Below are 20,231 nucleotides of genomic sequence, written 5' to 3' on the forward strand. Positions count from 1 at the left end.
CTTTAAAGCTTGCTGGCATTTGGCTACCTGCTGCTAAAAACTGGTGTCCAGATCACTTTTATAGTGGCCCCTTGAATTCCACCACAATATCACTAAAGCCTGTAAGTCATGTGATGAAAATTGGTGGTCAAAACACTTTTTTATGGCCACTGTTGGACACAGAGTCGTTGAATTTCTGCCATACTGCCTATACTCTAGATCCTGAGGAGATTCGGATGCTGAGCACTGGCAAAGTAAGGCAAAACTGAATAAGGAGTGAAGAAAGGAGAAAAGCAGCAACCTCTCTTCTGCGCCTGTACTGCTACCAAAATAATTAACAAGATATGTTTTTAATTGTTCCAAATGGTGAAGGCTATAGAGAGTACATAATATACACTCAGTACTGCAGGAATGGTAAAGATATGATCACTTCAAAATGCCAGTCAAACAGGGCTGATATTTATAATTGGCAAATATATCTGAATATCCCAAATTAGAATTCTGGGTACATATACACCAAACATAGCCTTTCAGCATTACTTAGAGCAGGGGTTTTCAACTCCGTCCTCGGAATACACCTGTTTTCAGAATATCCACAATGAATATACATGCCACAGATTTGTTGGCACTGCCTGTAAATTTGACTGGTTAGATGCCCTGAGGACTAGGATGAGAATCCATGAGTTAGAGAGCTCTTCATATACTAATAGCTTACATGTGCCATGGTCTGCTGTAAAAGCTTCCGGGCATGGACTTCTTGTCCCTGGCCCATGGAAACAGAGCGCGTCTCAATCCTTAGCCGTTTGCCCAGGGCAATGATGGAATCTGTAGGGTCTGAGCCCATAGAAAGGAAACAGATGAGAGGTGTCCGAGGATCCGATTCTTCCCAGGTCTTTTCCACATCCAAGATCACACCTTCTGTGTATTTGCCACCCATGGAATCCATGATATACTTTCGAGCCTGTAAAACAAATGTTAGAAATTCTCAAAATAAAAACAGAAGGAGATGTACAAAAATACACAAATCTTTGCTAAAGGCCCTTCACATAAGAAGTCCCAAAGTAGCGCGTGTCATGCGTGATAATGCACAGCATTTCAGGTTTTAACATACAAAAAGCCATTTGTGAAGTTGTTCATGTTTGCAAAAAAGTTTTATTTCGCACATAGTTTTCGGAGCATGAAATTTTAAATGAAAAGAAGATAAGCGGAAGACGGTCTCGTGGTGCAGGATGCAAGAACAACAAGATGAGACCAATCATGTGTGTAGTAAAGGGAAACTTTTATTAAAACACGATTTTAAATAAAATACCCTTGCCTGTCTCAGGCCGAGTTTCGCCTTAACAATGGGCTGTGTCAGGGGTCAATGGGGTAGTATCAAAATGTGAAAAAAGTTGGTAATATGTTCCAACAGTGTTTCTGGGTGAAAAGTTATTATGAGGTGTAAAATCTGTGAGTAAATCGCCACTCACGGTCAGAAATATCTGTTGTAATGGCACTTGTTTTTAAGGCGACTCCTCTCTAAAATTTAAGACTAACGGGATTTCCTTTTTTCATAAAATAAAACCACGGTGCTGTGAGAGAATCACGACCAAATGTAACAGCAAACCTTATATTTTTTATTTTAAAAGCTCTGAGTGCGTAAAATCCAGGCTTTACGTGTATGGCTAGGCCTTGTGTGCACCGAGCAAATTTTCAGAGGGGTCCGGCCACGCACATAAAGTCCAGTACACACACAAGTGCCGGGCCTCCTCGAAGGGGGCAGGCCGGGGGGGTGGGGAGGGGCAAGCCAGGACAGCACGCGCACATTTTTAATCTACCCCTATTTTTCTATGCGACTCATTTGAATATGTAAAATAACAATGTGCAAAAAATGCAATAATATGTGCAAAATGGCGGACTTTTGTACATCAATTGCCTAGTTTGCTAACTTCTGAATACAACCAGAGTCTAGCTTTGGAGTATGTGAGCAACACTCTATGTCATACTTGCTTTGCTAAAGCCTGAGCTATCATAGGGGCTGATGGAGTCTTTGGAGTATGTGTCTTTGGAGTATGTGAGCAACACTCTATGTCATACTTGCTTTGCTAAAGCCTGAGCTATCATAGGGGCTGATGCAAAACAGTGCGCTCAGCTGAGCGCACTGTTTAAACCACAGTTGGACTTGCGTTTTGGAGGCGCGTCCGCAGCCACTTATGCTATAAGGGGATTAGCACGTCCACAATGTGCATCTAATCCCCCCTAGTGAAACTAACAGCGCTCATCACGTGCAAATGCATGTCAATGACCCTATTATTTAGTCACCCCACATGCAAAAAAGCAGAGTCGCTTACCTGTAACAGGTGCTCTCCCAGGACAGCAGGATGTAGTCCTCACATATGGGTGACGTCACTGGACAGAGCCCTATCACAAAAAATGTTTCTGTCAAAGTTTCTAGAAAGCTTTGACTGGCACACTGAGTGCACTGAGCATGCCCAACATGCCATGATCCCTGTGTCCACAGGGGTCTCCCTTCAGTCTCGTTTGTAGCTAAAAGGGCGAGCGAAAAAATAAAATAAATAAACGTTAGCGGACCCAACTTCGCGGAGTGGCGGGTGGGTTTCGTGAGGACTACATCCTGCTGTCCTGGGAGAACACCTCTTGCAGGTAAGCAACTCTGCTTTTTCCCAGGACAAGCAGGATGACAGTCCTCACATATGGGTGATTAGCAAACTACAGAGTGACTCGTATTACAAGAGTCCAATAGCAGACAACTCGTGTGGAGGCACAGTAATTGTGGTGCTACCGGCAATGATGAGGCAGCCTGAAATCACAGCAGGTGGTTGTGGAAAGAGTTAGGGATTATAGTGGAAGAAAGCTTTTCAAGACAGGTTGGCCAAAGGCAGAGTCTTGACAGACTTCCATTTCTAAGCAGTAGAGGGCTGCAAAAGTGTGAAGAGAGCTACAAGTCGTAGCCTAGGAAATGTCGGCAATTCATACTGAACGATAGTGTAATACCGAATTTGTTATGGCCGTTACAGAATGTGCCTTCACTCACCCCTGGAGAGGAAGGTCTGCTTATTCATAGCAGAATTCAATTCAGTCTGCTAGGCAGTTGGAGAGAGTCTGTTTGCCCACTTGAACTTGCAGCTTGATTTTGTCAAAGAAGGAAGGAGTTGGGTATATGTTCCATGGAGTACAGTGCGGCCTAGATAGAATGCAAGTGCACGCTTACAGTCCAAGGTGTGGAAAACCCTCTAGCCCTGGTGAGAGAGAGAGGCCTTGGGAAAAAGTGGGCAGAGTATAGTCTGAGTAAGGTGAGAGGCTGAGTCTACCTTAAGAAGAATATTAGGGAGAGTACGGAGGACTACTCGGTCATGGAGGAACCTAGGGTAAGGAGAGTATGCAACAAGGGCTTGCAACTCACTGACCCTTTTAGCAGAAGTGATGACTACGAGGGAAAGAATTTCCCGTGTTAGAATTTTAAGGCTATAGGAATGCAAAGGCTCAAACGGGGAACATATGAGTCTTGTAAGCACTACATATAGGCCCCATTGTAGAGGAGGCTTAATTGATAGAGAACCCATGACAAGCCGACTCATAAGGGGTTGAACCATTAATCAGGCATTCCCCTACTCCCAGATGGTACACTGAAATGGAACTGAGGTGTACCTGTGCGGAGGATGTCTGGGGACCAGAATCCGAGGGGTATCCTAGATAGCCTAAGAGAGATGGAGTGATGCAGAAAAAAAGGTGCTAATACCTTTTTGTGCACACCATGTGGTAAATCTTGCCCATTTCGAATGGTAAGATTTACATGTGGAAGATTGTCGTGAGGCTACAAGTATTTGAGAATATCAGTGAGTCTGTGTTATGAGACTGAGTTGTGGGAAGGCAAATTGGTTACTGGAGTGCTAGGTCGAGAAGTATGGGGAGCATACTTGTCGAGGCCAGGATGTGCTTATGAAAATCATTGGAAACCTGTCCTGCTGTAGCATCACGAGAGTTGTGGCTATGAGTGGTATCAAGAGACGCATATAGGAGGCCTTTGCTGCAGAGCGAGCAAAGGCGTCTATGGGAACACATTTCGATGCATGTGTAGGGAGTAGAATCTGTCCACTGTGTGGTTCGATTTGGACGCAGAGGTCAAAAGTTGGTTGACCTCAGCGGTAGAAGATTTTGCTCGCTACACATGGATTCAGAGACCATTCGTGAGGATGGAGACATCTATGGAGAAGGTCTGCTAGTGCATTCAGTATGCCTATTAGATAAGTGGCCCGTAGATGTATGGAGTGTGCAAGGATCCAGGGCTAGTGTTATGTGGCCTCCTGGCAGAGCAGATAAGAGGCTGTTCATGCTTGTGTGTTGGAATACCACATTGCCACTATGCTGTCTGTCTGTATGCACAAAGGTTTGTGTGAGAGGCAGTGTTTTAAGACATAAAGGGCATAAGGCATGGCTCAAAGCTCCAGGAAGTTGATCTGAGACTTCATATGGAGCAGAATAGACGCATCTTGGGTTGGAAGGATGTGGATTCAAGCTCTCCAACCCTAGTTGAATGTGATCGTGGCCAAGATCATCTAAGGATTTGGTACTGGATCGGTAATAAGGATCAGGGATAAAGCCCCTGAAATGTGAGAATCCACTGAATCTTACTCATGGCTAGTCTGGCCATATGAGTGATGTGGATAGTGAAAAACCCTGTGGCCCAGCAAAGAAAGAATTTATAGGCTGAGGCTATGTTGCATGCACGCAGAGATGTGAGAATTTAACAGGATGTCTGTGCAGTTGTTGTGCAGGAAGTCTGTTGCGACTGTAGAGCCCAGAACTACTCCATATGGGATTTATGGTAGTTGATCAGAAATCCCAGCCAATTGAAAAGTTTTATAGTGAGTCTTGGAGAATTTAGAGCTCCTTGCTTGGATTGATTCCTATTAGGTAGTCGTTCATGCAAGGAAAGGCGTAAATGCTGTTTTTCTCCATAGAGAAACAGCAGTCACTGCTACGCATTTGCTAAAATACACAAGTTGTTGAAGCTAGTGCGAACGGCAGTACTTGGTATTAAAAATGTTGTTGACTCACTATGAAGCACATAGAAAGACCAGAGGAGAGAGGCAACCCACTTATTGTAGTAAGGGAAGCATGATGACATGAGACACCATTCCCTTCTGAAGAAAATTGTTGAGATTTCTGAGGTCCAGGATGGGTGGAGATCACCTGTTTTCTGTTGAAAGAAGGAATAGTGGGATTAAAATCCCCCGCATTGTTGCATCCGGGGAACGGTACCCTGAGCCCTGGTTCTCAGTGGGATGGCCGCTCTGATGTCTGATAAGGTTGAAAGTCCAGGAATATGCCCGATTGGTGGAGCTGGTGCGATCTGGATATCAGTTGGTCTCATGCGGGAGTGGGAGCAGTAAAAGTCCTTCCCGCATCTCCCCTATTGTGCAAGAAAACGTAGAGAGCTGTCGCCATGTCTCGAGGTGGGCTTGTAATTGAGGCACTATCTGCTGGACCTTGTGCATAGCAGACCAGGTAGTGTATCTGGGACTTCGGGCTGTAATCAGGATCTGGAAGCCAGACTATTATCGAGTACAGAGTCCTGTTGCTGGCAACGGGAGGATGTCTTGAAGCAATTCCAAGAGGCTCCCTTGGTGTTGTGTCTAGCATAGCTGGTAATAGCAATATGTGACAACAATATGGTTCTTGGAAGATAACACGACCTAGAACTTTCCAAAACCATCTGGTCATTTTAGTGACCTGGTCTCGATGGGATTAGAGTACTTACAGCTCCTTGTGGTAGAGGCGCAGAAGGACGAGTCGGTGGCGATGACTTAGGCTGTCGTTGGCAGGTATCGCAATGAGGCAGTGCCACAATGGTGCGAATATTGATGGCTCTGGTGTTAGTAGATTTCGGGAGGCACTGAGGACAGCCTGAGGGACATAAACAACCGGCTCCACTCTGTAAGCTGGTATGGTAGTGCAGCTACAGAGGAGACAGGCTAGGCATTACTGGCGTTTCCACATTATTTTGTGGTGGCTCAGTACCTGGCACCGTTGTCGGTGGGGAACGCCTTGGCGCCTCGGGTGCAGAGGAGCACAAGACTCGTGTACCCAGGCCCGCTTTGCAACTGGCTCAATGGACATTGATGCCGGTGTGGAATAAGTGCCAGCACCGAATGTGGAACCATGTTGATGCTGGCTGTATCCCTCGGAGCTTGGACTTGTCATTCTCCAGCACCGAGTAAGATGCCACCAATGTCCTGGATGGCGTCGGTGGTGGACGGTCATCATGCCGGTGATGACAATTCCCACGGTGCTCGGCACAATCATTCCCCAGCACAGAGGTAGATGCCCTCTCTATCTCGGATGGCGATTAGTAACGTACTGTCACCGTGCCTTCAGTGATCCTGGCACTGTTTATCACCTAAGGATTACACAGGGCTTTGGTTAAGAACCCGAAGTAAGGAGCATTTTGTTTAGTCGAGGGCATTAGTTTTAGGTGCTTCGGTAGTACCGACTGTATCGATGGTGGCATTAAAGGCGGCATTGAAGGCATTGCCGAAGGTATTGATGGAAGCATTGATGGCAAGGGCGGAGCACCGATGGCATTGACGGAAGCACCGATGGCATCGACAGCGGTATCGATGGAATCGATGTGGCATCAATGAAATCGATGAGCCATCAATGGCATCAGTGGAATCGATGGCGGCATCGACGGAATCGACGAGAGCATCTATGGCAGCGATGAAATCAGCGATGGAATCAACGAAGGCATCATTTGAATCGATAGAATTGATGTGGGTGTCGATAGCATCGAATTAATCGACATGGACATCGATGGTGTCGATGGCATCGAATGAATCGTCATTGGCATCAATGGCATAGACATTGGCATCGACATGGACATTGATGGCATCGACATTGGCATCGATGGCATAGACATTGGCATCGATGGCATAGACATTGGCATCGACATGGGCATTGATGGCATCGATGGAATCGACATGAGCATCGATGTGGGCATCAATGGAATCCATGGAGGGATCGATGGCATCGACAGAGGAATCCATGGAGGAATCGATGGAATCGATGAGAGCATCGATTGCATGGATGAGGGCACCGAGGGAATCGATGGAGGAACCAATGGAATCGATGAGAGCATTGATGGCATCGACGGCAGCCCTGGCGGCAATGGTAACTGTGAACGTTGCTTTCCCTCTAGCCCTGATAAACCCAGTGGAGGATCGCAAGAAGGACACTTGCAGGCATCGTGGGGCTCACCGAGGGTGCTAAACATAGGAGAGAGAAGGCTGCAATTCAGTTGGTAACCCGGGGGAACCATTAGTGAGGTGACAGGAACCAAATGAAAAACAGGGCATAATACTCAATGAGTGTCGATGAAATGTACGTGAAGGGAGACCCGTGTGTAGGGAAAAGTTATTTGTGAAGTAAAACTTCAAATGTTTCCATGAGGAAAAGTTGTGAGAAATCTCTCACAGAGCTCCTGAACGCGAGGCAAATTGCATCGCGGAAAAAAAGAGACTGAAGGGAGACCCCTGTGGACACAGGGATCATGGCATGCTGGGCATGCTTAGTGCACTCAGTGTGCCAGTTAAAGCTTTCTAGAAACTTTGACAAAACGTTTTCTGTGATAGCGCTCCGTTCAGTAATATCACCCATACATGAGGACTACCATCCTGCTTGTCCTGGGAGAAAAAAATGTGCATCCAATCTGCACATTTTTACCTCAAAACGTTGTACAGAAAAGCAGAAAATACTGCTTTTCTGTACATCCTCCGACTTAATATAGTGGTGATATTAAGTTAGAGGAATGAAAAGTTTAAAAGATTTAAAAAAAAAAATGAATAACAGCGGTCAGCTTAGGGAAACAGATGCTCAGATAACCAGTGTCCATTTCTCTAACCCATGGCTGTTAGGAAAACAGATGCCAATAAATTCAGTATCTGCTTACTTAACCCATGTACAGCCAACCTCTCCTGGGTGCTTGCTACTAATTTGGCGCTAGGGGCGTGTAATCGACCCTAGCTCCTCCTTGGCAGCGCGACCCCTAATTTAAATATTGCAAGGTGCCCCCAGGAGAGGTGCCTAGGCAAGCATTAGAAAAGCAGGTGCTGAACAGTCAGCACCCGCTTTCGGTGAATTTTTTTTGTATTGGCCCTATAGTTTCCTAAACTCTGTGGTAAGCAAACTCTATGGAATCGCTGTTAAAACAAAGGATAGTGCAATTTTTGGAATCCAATGGATTGCAAGATCCGAGGCAGCATAATTTTACCAGAGATAAATCTTGTCAGACAAATCTGATCAATTTCTTTGGGTTATCAGGGAGTTGGATCAAGGGAGAGCACTAGACATAGTGTACTTAGATTTCAGTAGGGTCTTTGACATGTTACGCACAGAAGAATTATAAATAAAGTGAGCACTCTTGGTATGGAAACTTGAGAGACTGACTGGGTTAGAAAGTTGCTGTGTGGGAGGTGACAAAGGGAAGTGGTAAATGGAGTTTTGAAGAAGTGGGGGTGTTACTAGCGGTGTGCCTCAGGAATCTGAGGTTTGAACTGGTTCTTTTCAGCATTTTTGTGAGTGACATAATGGAAAGACTGTCAGGAAAGGTTTGTCTTTTCTAAGGATACCAAAATCTGTAACAGGGTGGACAGCAAGAAAGGTGTGGAAAACATGAGGGGAGATCTAGTGAAGCTCGAAGAATGGTACATTTAAGATGCAAAAATCCAAGGGAAAGGTACAGTATTGAAAGTGAAATTCTTCTAAGCACTAAGGAAGAGCGGAATTTGGGGGTGATTGTATCTGATGATCTTAAGGTGGCCAAACAGGTGGCTAAATATGGTAAAAGCCAGAAAGATGCTTGGCTGCATTGGGAGAGGTATGGTCAGCAGGAAAAGGGAGGTTATGTTGCCCCTATATAGGTCCCTGGTAAGACTTCATTTGGAATATTGTGTAGAATTCTGGAGCCCGCACCTTCAAAAGGATATCAACAGCAAGGAGTCGGTCCAGACGGTGGTTACTAAAATGGTCAGTGTTCTTCATTATAACATATAGGGGCAGACTTAAATATCTAAACATATACACCTGTAGGAAAGGCGAGATAGTGGAGATATAATAGAGACATTCAAAGATCTGAAAGGTTTCCATGTACAGGAGGTGAGCCTCTTTCAATGGAAAAGAGACTCTAGAACAAGGGGTCATGAAATGAGGTTGAAGGAGAGTAGATTCAGGAGTAATCTTAGGAAATATTTCTTTACAGAGAGGGTAGTGGATGTGTGGAAAACCTCCCAGTGAAGGTGGTGGAGACAAAAACAATATTTGAATTCAAGAAAGCATGGAATAGATACAGGTAATCTCTAAGGAAGTGATGATAATTAAAATGCTAAATTAATTGGATGGATGGGCAGACTAGATGGGCCATGTGGTCTTTTTCTACTGTCATGTATCTATGTTTCTATTTTTCATAGTTCTGTGTTAAGCTCTCTGCCCTCTTCCTACCAACCCTTTGCAGTTAACATCTGGCAAAAGGGATAATGTCTCATTTTTTACTCCAGTATCTGAAAGTAGTTCTGTTCTACAGAGCCATAATACACCACAGAATGAATGAAAGACAGAATGGGCATGGATTGTGTCCATTCTCAATACTTGATTTGTCCTACATCTTGTCTTCTCCCGTAACTTCTTAAACTACTCTGTGGTGCCTGTGAAAAAAAAAACGTACTTTAGAAATGTATTTGGGTCGGCCAGCCTGTGGCTCCCTGACAACACTCTGCATACAGAAGATCCACAGTTTGATCCCAGATTTCTGCTCCCCAGGTCAACTGGGACTGGAACAGAGTTATGATCATCACTCAAGGGTGACACCTAGTGGCTGGATTCAGGGTCCATGATTGAAGGGTTCCTGAAGGAGCTCTGGTGAATGGCCCCTGGCCCAGGATCATTGCTGCAATGGCCAGAATAAAGGACTAATGTACTAAATTGCGAGGGAACTGGCAATAATGTGCTAGCACCATGCAAAGTTTTTCTTGCAGTGCCAGCTCATTTAAATAATATGGAAATAAGTTTTTCAGCATTTCTCTTGTGATCAAACCCACAAAAACATCCCAGTCTTTTATCGCATGAAAACGAAACTACACCTCCCTAGTTACGCGTCCCATAACATCTTACTTTTGCTAAATGTTTTTTAAGAAATGTCACTGCTGCTGAATCGCTAATGAGCTGATGTACATGATTTTTCAGCTGATGAGCATTTTAGCGTACACTTTGCTAATGGGCATGTTTCATGAACACTATAACGTGTATTATATGCAGTTTTAACTCATGTGCAAGCATTTGCAAAGCCATTTGCAGCTTAGTACAATGGCCTCTAGGTATATTAGAAGGGGGCATAAAATATGAGAGAAATCCCTGAGAAGCTGCAAATGAAACTCAGAGTGTCAGATCCCAGCCCTGGTCCTGACTAAGCTGGAAGAACAAAGGATCAGGAGAAAACTGCTGGGTCTAAAAATATATATATATCTGGGTCAAAACTAGAATTTTCTTTTCTATAGTATGTGAAATACTTAAGAGTGCTGTCATAAACCCTTTTGTTCTGAGCTATAATGGGCTCTGTGGTTGACATTTTGCATCTCCTCAACCCAAAAGTACAAGAGTAAGGTATGGTACTTGCTGACAAATAGTTGTTAAAAATGAACATTTTCCAGCATCAAAGTTATTCACAGCCAGTACTGTTGCTGAATCATTTATCTTAATGAACCTGGTAATAAGGTTAGATTTAGAAATAGGAAAATCAGTCCACTGCGAAGCATGCAATCCCTAAGAATTCCATAACAAATGTTAATCAATGAGCAGCGACGGTGCACAACGCACCTGAGCAATGGTTCTGTCTGGACACCACGATCTAATCAGCAGCAGACGTCTAAAGCAGTCCAGTGCTTGATCATAACCACTGGGTACAACTTCTTCCTCAGGGCTCTCCTTATCAAACCAGATTTTCCACAGTCTCTCGTTTCTTGTGATCTGAAAGCACCAGAGGGAAGGAAAGGTAGCCCATAGTTAAAAAAGAAAAAGATTTCAAGCAATGGTTTAATTTCACACATTCCAGGCTTGACTAATAAAGGACAGACACACTTATACAGACATCCAAAACTTATTTCTTCATCTACTGTCAGCTGAAATTTTACAATTGAATCTCTTCTCTATCTTGGCTCTCCTCAGAGTCAAGATGCCAATATTTTTCAAAAACCCAATAGTTTCTTTTATTTTATTTTTTTAAGATCCCATCATTTCCACTTCTTTCACTGGCAGCTGTGCTGATATTGTGCCAGCAGATCTGAGGCATGGTGCAAAGTTAGTCGCATTGCATCATGCTTTTGCTGCTGGAGTTCCTAAATCCAATCACCCTATTTGCATCCTGTATATAAGCATCATTGGCATAATATAGAGAGACCAGTCAAACTGAGAGTAATGGGGGCTTTAAAAACTTCTAAGCCTCTTTCATAAACCCTTCCCCCCTTACACCATGTCTGAGTTCTCTCCTCTTTCTTTTTAAGCAAAAAGGAGGGCACCTGTAAGAGAAAAGGGGCATTTATTTTCATTTCATGCTCATTTCATTTATTAAAATATATTAATCGGCTTAACACAATAAGGGGCGGATTTTCAGAGCCCTGCTCGCGTAAATCCGCCCAAAACCGGGCGGATTTACGCGAGCAGGGCCCTGCGCGCCGGGAAGCCTATTTACATAGGCCTCCCGGCGCGCGCAGAGCCCCGGGACTCGCGTAAGTCCCGGGGTTCTCGGAGGGGGGCGTGTCGGGGGCGTGTCGGGGGGCGGGCCCGGTCGTCGCGGCGTTCCGGGGGCGTGTCGGCAGCGTTTTGGGGGCGGGTACGGGGCGTGGCTACGGCCCAGGGGCGTGGCCGCGCCCTCCGTACCCGCCCCCAGGTCGCGGCCCGGCGCGCAGCAGGCCCGCTGGCGCGCGGGGATTTACGTCTCCCTCCGGGAGGCGTAAATCCCCCGACAAAGGTAAGGGGGGGGTGTAGACAGGGCCGGGCGGGTGGGTTAGGTAGGGGAAGGGAGGGTAAGGTGAGGGGAGGGCAAAGGAAAGTTCCCTCCGAGGCCGCTCCGATTTCGGAGCGGCCTTGGAGGGAACGGGGGGAGGCAGCGCGGCTCGGCGCGCGCAGGCTATACAAAATCGATAGCCTTGCGCGCGCCGATCCAGGATTTTAGTGGATACGCGCGGCTCCGCGCGTATCTACTAAAATCCAGCGTACTTTTGCTTGAGTCTGATGCGCAAGCAAAAGTAGGCTGATCGCGCTTCTTTTAAAATCTACCCCTAAAGGTCTAAGCGAGTTACAGAATAAATAACATACATACCAAAAAACAAAAGTATATAGCAAAAATGAGTACAAAACAAATAAAAACCCCACAAAAAAATATAAAACATAACAAAATCTCAAGCTGCAGAATCATAATCAAGAAGTCAGGCATATAGATCTTAATAAAACTCTTGTTTCAATAAAAATCTTTTTAAAAGAAGTCTAAATTTCATAAGACAGTCGACCATCGGAAGCTCCATTGATAAAGAATTCCAAAACATTGGTGCTGCAACTGAAAAGGCTGTCTCTTGTGGTTGAAAGTAGGACATCATGGTTAGAAGGTATATCAAGTAATCCTAGTTGTGAAAGATTTTAGCTCACGTGCAGGATTATACATTTTTAGTAAGGCATTCGTCCATGGATATGAATCAGAATTTAATAACTTAAAGAAAGTCATGCAGATTTTATAAAAAATCCATTGCTGACCTGGTAACCATTTTAGTTTATCTAATACTGGTGTAATATGATCAAGACGTTTAACTCCAGTAATCTGTCTAGCTGCCAAATTAAGTAGCAATTGTAATGGAATCTTCTGAGTGGGCCAAGACAGCACTAGGGGTTTGAGGAGAGATATATGAAATACATTGTGGATCTTCATGCAAGCAGACAAGCGCAATTGGTAAGTGACAGGCTCAATTTGATGGGCAATTGGAAAAGGCCCGATGTAACATGGAGCCAGCCTTATAGAGGATACTCTGAGCCGAATGTAGCGAGTACTTAACCAGACCCTATCCCTAACCTTGAACTGTGGGACAGAATGTCGGTGGGTGTCTGTCGTCTCTTCTGCTCTAAGGGCAGCTCTCTGAATCATAGCCTCTGTCTGAAACCACAGGTCCTCAGTTCCTGTACTGTTAATTGAGCTGCTGGGGATGCGATGTTCAGCAGTACCAGCAGTGGAGGGGTTGGTTGTCACCCATAAACCAACAGGAATGGAGATGATCCAGTGGCAGCATTGGTGTGGGAGTTATAAGAAAATTCTGCCCATGGGAGGAAAGCAGCCCAGATGTCCTGGTGTTCACTGACAAAAAAATTGAGGAAGATTTTTAGTATGCGGCTGGTCCATTCCACTTGACCGTTGGCTTGAGGATGGTACGTTTGGTAAAATCCAAATGGGCAGATTTTCAAAGGGTTATGTGCGTAACTCCCGAAAAGCTGCCCCTGCGCGCGTTGAGCCTATCTTGCATAGGTTCGGCGGCGCACACAAGTCCCGGGACGCGCGTATGACCCGGGGCTTGCAAAAAGGGGTGGGGTCGGGCAGGGCGGGGTGTGGCCGGAACCTCCAGGCACAGCGGCTATTTGCCGCTGTGCCGGCTGTCAGCCGGCACGCGTAAGCTCCACCTGCCAGGAGGCAGGCGCAACTTACCCGACAAAGGTAAGGGGGGGGTCTAGGTAGGGCTGGGAGGCAGATTAGGTAGGGGAAGGGAGGGGAAGATGGGGGGAGGCGGAAGGAAAGTTCCCTCCGAGGTTGCTCCAATTTTGGAGCGGCCTTGGAGGGAACGGAGGAAGGCTGCACGGCTCAGCGCGCACAAGTTGCACAATTGTGCACCCCCTTGCATGTTATAAAATCGGGCATAGATTTGTTTGCGCCGGGTTGCGTGAACAAATCTACGCCCATGCGCACCTTTTAAAATTTGGCCAATAGTGATACTGGATTGTTGCGGTCCCGGTCGCTAGGCTAGCGACCGGGTCCTTACCTTTCTGCTGCCTCTCCCGGTCTCGCCGCGTTCCGTTGCTCCTGGGGCCTGCAGGGCCGCATGGCAGCGTCTCTCTCCACGTGGAGACGCTGCCGAGGAGCGACTCAGACTCCTCCCACTGCCAGGCAACGCGCGCGCGCGAGCAGGGGGCTCTTAAAGGTCCAGCACCCGGAAGTGCTGAACCGCCCCGTTCCTGACGTCAGACGCTGGCCGGCTATTTAAACCAGCGTCTGACTTCCTTGCTTTGCCTTTGCAACGAGGTCACTCTACTGTGTGCTTAGTTGCTTCCCAGCGTTGCTTTCAGCCTTGGTTCCTGCTTGTTCCAGCCGTGCCTTGCTTCCAGCCCTGGTTCCTGCTTGTTCCAGCCGTGCCTTGCTTCCAGCTCCGGTTCCAGCTTGTTCCAGCCGTGCCTTGCTTCCAGCCCTGGTTCCTGCTTGTTCCAGCCGTGCCTTGCTTCCAGCTCCGGTTCCAGCTTGTCCCAGCCGTGCCTTGCTTCCAGGTCAGGTTCTGTTTGGTCCTGCTGTGCCTTGGCTCCAGCTCTGGGCTCTACTTGCTGTCTACATATCCTGACTCCAGCTCCGGTTCCTGATTCTCCTTGTCTTCAGCCAGCCACGAACCTTGGTCTTCTTCACGATTCTCCTTTGTCTTCAGCCAGCCACGAACCTTGGTCTTCTTCACGATTCTCCTTTGTCTTCAGCCAGCCACGAACCTTGGTCTTCTTCACGATTCTCCTTTGTCTTCAGCCAGCCACGAACCTTGGTCTTCTTCACGATTCTCCTTTGTCTTCTGCCAGCCTCGAACCTTGGTCTTCTTCACGATTCTCCTTTGTCTTCAGCCAGCCACAGACCTTGGACTCATTCACGATTCTCCTAAGTCCCAGCGACTCGGACCCCTACGGACTCCTCCTGGGGGGGTCTTGGGTTTCCAGGGTGAAGACGCCATCAGTCCGCTCCAGCTGAGTGCCGCCTCCCGGCTTATTAACTCCTGTGGACGCTGTCCACCTCAGCCGGCCCAAGGGTCCACTATTGACTTTACTCATAACATAACAGTTTGCAAAGGCCATGGACTCGGCGGACTCCGCTCCTATGCAGGCCATCCCTGGCATGGCCCAAAGAATCCAGCAGCAACAGCAATGGCTGGAAGTCTTGGCTGCTACGGTGGATCGCCTAGCCAGTCGCTTGGACGCCAATCCTCCTCCGGTGGCACAACCCCCGCCTCCACCGGCGGTTCTAGCTCCCGCGCAGACTCAGCTTCCAGCGCCTACTCGATACTCCGGGGATGCCAGATCGTGCAGGGCGTTTTTGAATCAGTGTTTCATCCGCTTCACTTTGCTACCAGGGCAGTTCCCGTCTGATGCCGTCAAGGTAGCATATATTTTGTCTCTGCTCGATGGGAGAGCTATGCTATGGGCCTCTCCCATGTGGGAGAAACAGGACGCCATGCTGCACAATTTACAGGATTTCGTGACTCACTTCAAACAGACTTTTGACGAGCCAGCTCGTGCTACCACCGCTACCACTGAAATTCTACAGCTACGACAAGGATCCCGTTCTCTGGCGGAGTACGCTATTGAATTTCGTACTCTGGCGATGGAACTCGGCTGGCAGGATGACTGTTTGCGGGGTATTTTCTTGGAAGGCCTTGCAGGCCGTATCAAGGACGAGCTGATGGCTCGCGACCTGCCCTTCACTCTGAACGGGGTGATAGACTTGGCCGGGAGGATTGACCGGCGATTGCAGCAACGAGCTAAGGAGGGTCGAGTTCCTCGTCGGCCTGTCTCTTTGGCACCCTCCTTCTCCAGGTCTCTGACTTTATCTCACAAGACATCATCAGCCTCCCACAGCCCCTCTGAGGAACCTATGCAGCTTGGTCGGGCGCCCCTAACCGAGGAGGAGAAGACACGTCGCCGCACTCAAGGCCTGTGCTTATACTGCGGCACTAAGGGTCATTTCCTGGGTCAGTGTCCTGCGAGACCGGGAAAGCTCAAGTCTAGGGAGAGATGAGGAGGTTCCCCTAGGCTATGTTAATGCTACTCCTCAATGTACAGTTCCTATAACGTTGGAGTATCCAGGTGGCTCCTTTCAGACTCTAGCTTTCATTGATTCCGGAGCCGGAGGGAACTTTATCTGGAGAGAACTGGTACACCAATTAGGACTACCTACTAAGCGCCGGATACCTCCATTACGGGTTACCTCTATCCAGGGAACCCCTCTACCTGGATCCATTTCTGAAACTACGATGCCTCTCACTTTACGGACGGGAGTGCTTCACACTGAGACAATCTCCTTTTTGCTACTTGATAAATCGGTGCACCCTGTGGTCCTGGGACTCCCTTGGTTGCAACAACATGCTCCGGTGATCCATTGGGACTCTCTCCAAATTGCGCAATGGAGTCCTTCCTGTTTCCAGAATTGCCTGGATCCCGTTCCTAGACCGGAGATATTACTCTCTCACTCTGCCCTGGACCTTCCTTTGCCGTACCAGAATTACGCTGACGTGTTCTCCAAACAAAAGGCTGAACTGCTTCCATGCCATCGGCCCTTCGACTGTGCCATTGATTTACTACCTGGTTCCACTCCTCCGCGGGGTAGGGTATACCCTCTTTCTCTGCCAGAAACCCATGCAATGTCAGACTACATTACGGAGAATCTTGCCAAAGGGTTCATTCGTCCTTCGCACTCCCCTGCAGGAGCAGGATTCTTTTTTGTGTCCAAAAAAGATGGCTCCCTCCGGCCGTGCATAGACTATCGAGGTCTGAACTCCATCACTAAGAAAGATCGCTATCCCTTGCCTCTGATCCCAGAACTGCTCGATAGACTTCAGGGGGCCAAGATCTTTACAAAATTGGATTTACGTGGAGCATACAATTTGGTTCGTATTCGTCCCGGTGACGAGTGGAAGACAGCGTTCAACACGCGAGATGGACATTACGAATACTTAGTAATGCCTTTCGGCTTATGTAATGCCCCTGCTGTCTTCCAGAATCTGATGAATGAGGTACTCCGGGAGATGCTTCATTCCTTCGTCATAGTGTACCTTGATGACGTCCTGATCTATTCCCAAGATCTTTCTTCCCATCGCCAACACGTCAAACAAGTCTTACAGGCTCTAAGGGACAATCATCTATACGCTAAATTTGAAAAATGTCAGTTTGAGCGCGAGTCGCTTCCGTTCTTGGGATATATTGTTTCCTCGTCCGGTTTCCAGATGGACCCAGAGAAGGTGGCGGCCATTGTCAATTGGCCTCGCCCGTCTGGCCTGAAGGCGCTACAGCGATTCCTTGGATTCGCCAATTTTTACAGGCATTTTATACCACATTACTCCCAGAAGGTAGCTCCTCTCACGGCGCTTACTCGCAAAGGGGTTAACGCTCACGATTGGTCCACTACCGCCTCGGCTGCCTTTGAAGACTTAAAACAAGCATTCCTAGCCGCTTCCTGCCTACGACACCCAGATCCACAAAGACCCTTCATCTTGGAGGTCGATGCCTCGAATCTGGCTGTTGGAGCGGTGCTCAGTCAACACGATACTTCGGGCAAATTGATGCCATGTTCTTACTTCTCTAAAAAGTTTTCGCCTGCTGAATGTAACTATGGCATCGGAGACAAGGAACTCCTAGCCATTAAGTTAGCCTTCGAGGAGTGGAGGCAATGGCTGGAGGGGGCTAATCATCCGGTGACAGTGTACACTGACCACAAAAATTTATTGTACTTGGCCCGAGCTCAACGACTAAACTCGCGGCAAGCAAGATGGTCACTCTTCTTCAGTCGTTTCAATTTCATCCTCAAGTTTCGACCAGCGGAGAAGAACGTTCGAGCCGATGCTCTATCTCGTACCTGTCAGCCGGAGGAAGAGGACAACTCTCCACGAACCATCCTGGATCCTGCCTGTGTTCAACTAACTACTACTTCCATTTGTTCCTCAAGTAAGACTACGGTTCCTAAAAGGCTTCGGAGGGAAGTCCTGTCTTGGGGCCACGACTCCTTGACCGGGGGGCACGCTGGTAGACTAAGAACTTTGGATCTTATAAATCGTTTCTATTGGTGGCCAGGTCTTCGACGTGATGTTTCCCTTTACGTGAGTTCTTGCCCCACTTGCGCTCTGCAGAAACCGCTTAATGGCCCCCCGAGAGGGTTACTACAACCGTTACCTATACCCACGGAACCCTGGACACATATTGCCACTGACTTTATGGTGGAACTCCCGCCTTCGCAAGGCAAGACTGTGGTATGGGTCACGGTGGACCGCTTCTCTAAAATGGCTCACTTTGTGCCTTTACCCAAATTACCTTCCGCCACTGAACTGGCTTCTCTGTTCACACACCATGTATTCCGTATTCATGGTCTGCCTCAGGACATTGTTTCAGACAGAGGTCCTCAATTCACAGCCAGGTATTGGAAAGCCTTATGCAAAAAATTTAAGATCCAGTTGAGTTTCTCTTCCGCTTTTCACCCGCAAAGTAATGGGCAAACTGAACGCATGAATCGTTCTTTAAAGTTGTTCCTACGAGCGTTCATTAACCACAAACAAGATAATTGGGTGGAGCTTTTGCCTTGGGCTGAATTCGCCTATAATAATCAGATACATACGGCGACGGGGAAATCCCCTTTTCAAATTGTGTACGGTAAACAGCTCAAACCACCGTTACCTCTACCTGTACCAACCTCCTCACCCGCTGCTCAATTGTCCGCGGACCAATTGAGTAAATTGTGGTCCTCAACTCAACACCGTCTTCAGAAGGTCGCACGCACTGCTAAATGCTACTATGATCGACACCGAAAACCTGCATTCACCTTCCTCCCAGGCGATCGAGTGTGGCTTAGTACAAAGAACATTCATTTGAGGCAACCTTCCAAAAAACTCTCTCCCAAGTTCTGTGGTCCCTTCCGCGTAGCAGAAAGAGTAGGGTTGGTCTCTTACCGTCTACGACTCCCAACCACTTTACGCATTCATGATGTCTTTCACGTCTCTCTCTTAAAACCAGTAATTCTTTCCAGATTCCACCCCAGGCCTCTTGACGACGCTTCCACCACCACGGATGGGGATCCTACGTTTCAGGTACGAGAGGTCCTGGATGCTCGTTTCGCCAACAGACGTTGGGAGTATTTGCTGGCCTGGGAAGGTTGTGGAGACGAAGACAATACGTGGGAGCCTGCCCGCAACATCTTGGACAAGACTCTCCTACAGCAATATCATCTGGACCATCCTGACAGGCCTAGTCCTCTGAAGAGGGGGCGTAAAAGGGGGGGTACTGTTGCGGTCCCGGTCGCTAGGCTAGCGACCAGGTCCTTACCTTTCTGCTGCCTCTCCCGGTCTCGCCGCGTTCCGTTGCTCCTGGGGCCTGCAGGGCCGCATGGCAGCGTCTCTCTCCACGTGGAGACGCTGCCGAGGAGCGACTCAGACTCCTCCCACTGCCAGGCAACGCGCGCGCGCGAGCAGGGGGCTCTTAAAGGTCCAGCACCCGGAAGTGCTGAACCGCCCCGTTCCTGACGTCAGACGCTGGCCGGCTATTTAAACCAGCGTCTGACTTCCTTGCTTTGCCTTTGCAACGAGGTCACTCTACTGTGTGCTTAGTTGCTTCCCAGCGTTGCTTTCAGCCTTGGTTCCTGCTTGTTCCAGCCGTGCCTTGCTTCCAGCCCTGGTTCCTGCTTGTTCCAGCCGTGCCTTGCTTCCAGCTCTGGTTCCAGCTTGTTCCAGCCGTGCCTTGCTTCCAGCCCTGGTTCCTGCTTGTTCCAGCCGTGCCTTGCTTCCAGCTCTGGTTCCAGCTTGTCCCAGCCGTGCCTTGCTTCCAGGTCAGGTTCTGTTTGGTCCTGCTGTGCCTTGGCTCCAGCTCTGGGCTCTACTTGCTGTCTACATATCCTGACTCCAGCTCCGGTTCCTGATTCTCCTTGTCTTCAGCCAGCCACGAACCTTGGTCTTCTTCACGATTCTCCTTTGTCTTCAGCCAGCCACGAACCTTGGTCTTCTTCACGATTCTCCTTTGTCTTCAGCCAGCCACGAACCTTGGTCTTCTTCACGATTCTCCTTTGTCTTCAGCCAGCCACGAACCTTGGTCTTCTTCACGATTCTCCTTTGTCTTCTGCCAGCCTCGAACCTTGGTCTTCTTCACGATTCTCCTTTGTCTTCAGCCAGCCACAGACCTTGGACTCATTCACGATTCTCCTAAGTCCCAGCGACTCGGACCCCTAC

The 20,231-nt window shown here is 47.9% G+C and overlaps 1 protein-coding gene across 1 annotated transcript in view; it reads right to left on the reverse strand.

Annotated features, from left to right (window-relative positions):
- Positions 1–20,231, reverse strand: part of DNAH5 (dynein axonemal heavy chain 5) — a 640,276-nt gene that overhangs the window by 70,711 nt on the left and 549,334 nt on the right. The window contains 2 exon segments of the mRNA XM_029590044.1: positions 695–940; positions 10,846–10,995. Of these exon segments, the coding sequence (XP_029445904.1) occupies positions 695–940; positions 10,846–10,995 (396 nt within the window).

Source organism: Rhinatrema bivittatum, chromosome 2 (genome assembly GCF_901001135.1).
Source record: "Rhinatrema bivittatum chromosome 2, aRhiBiv1.1, whole genome shotgun sequence".
NCBI classification, from domain to species: Eukaryota; Metazoa; Chordata; class Amphibia; order Gymnophiona; family Rhinatrematidae; genus Rhinatrema; species Rhinatrema bivittatum.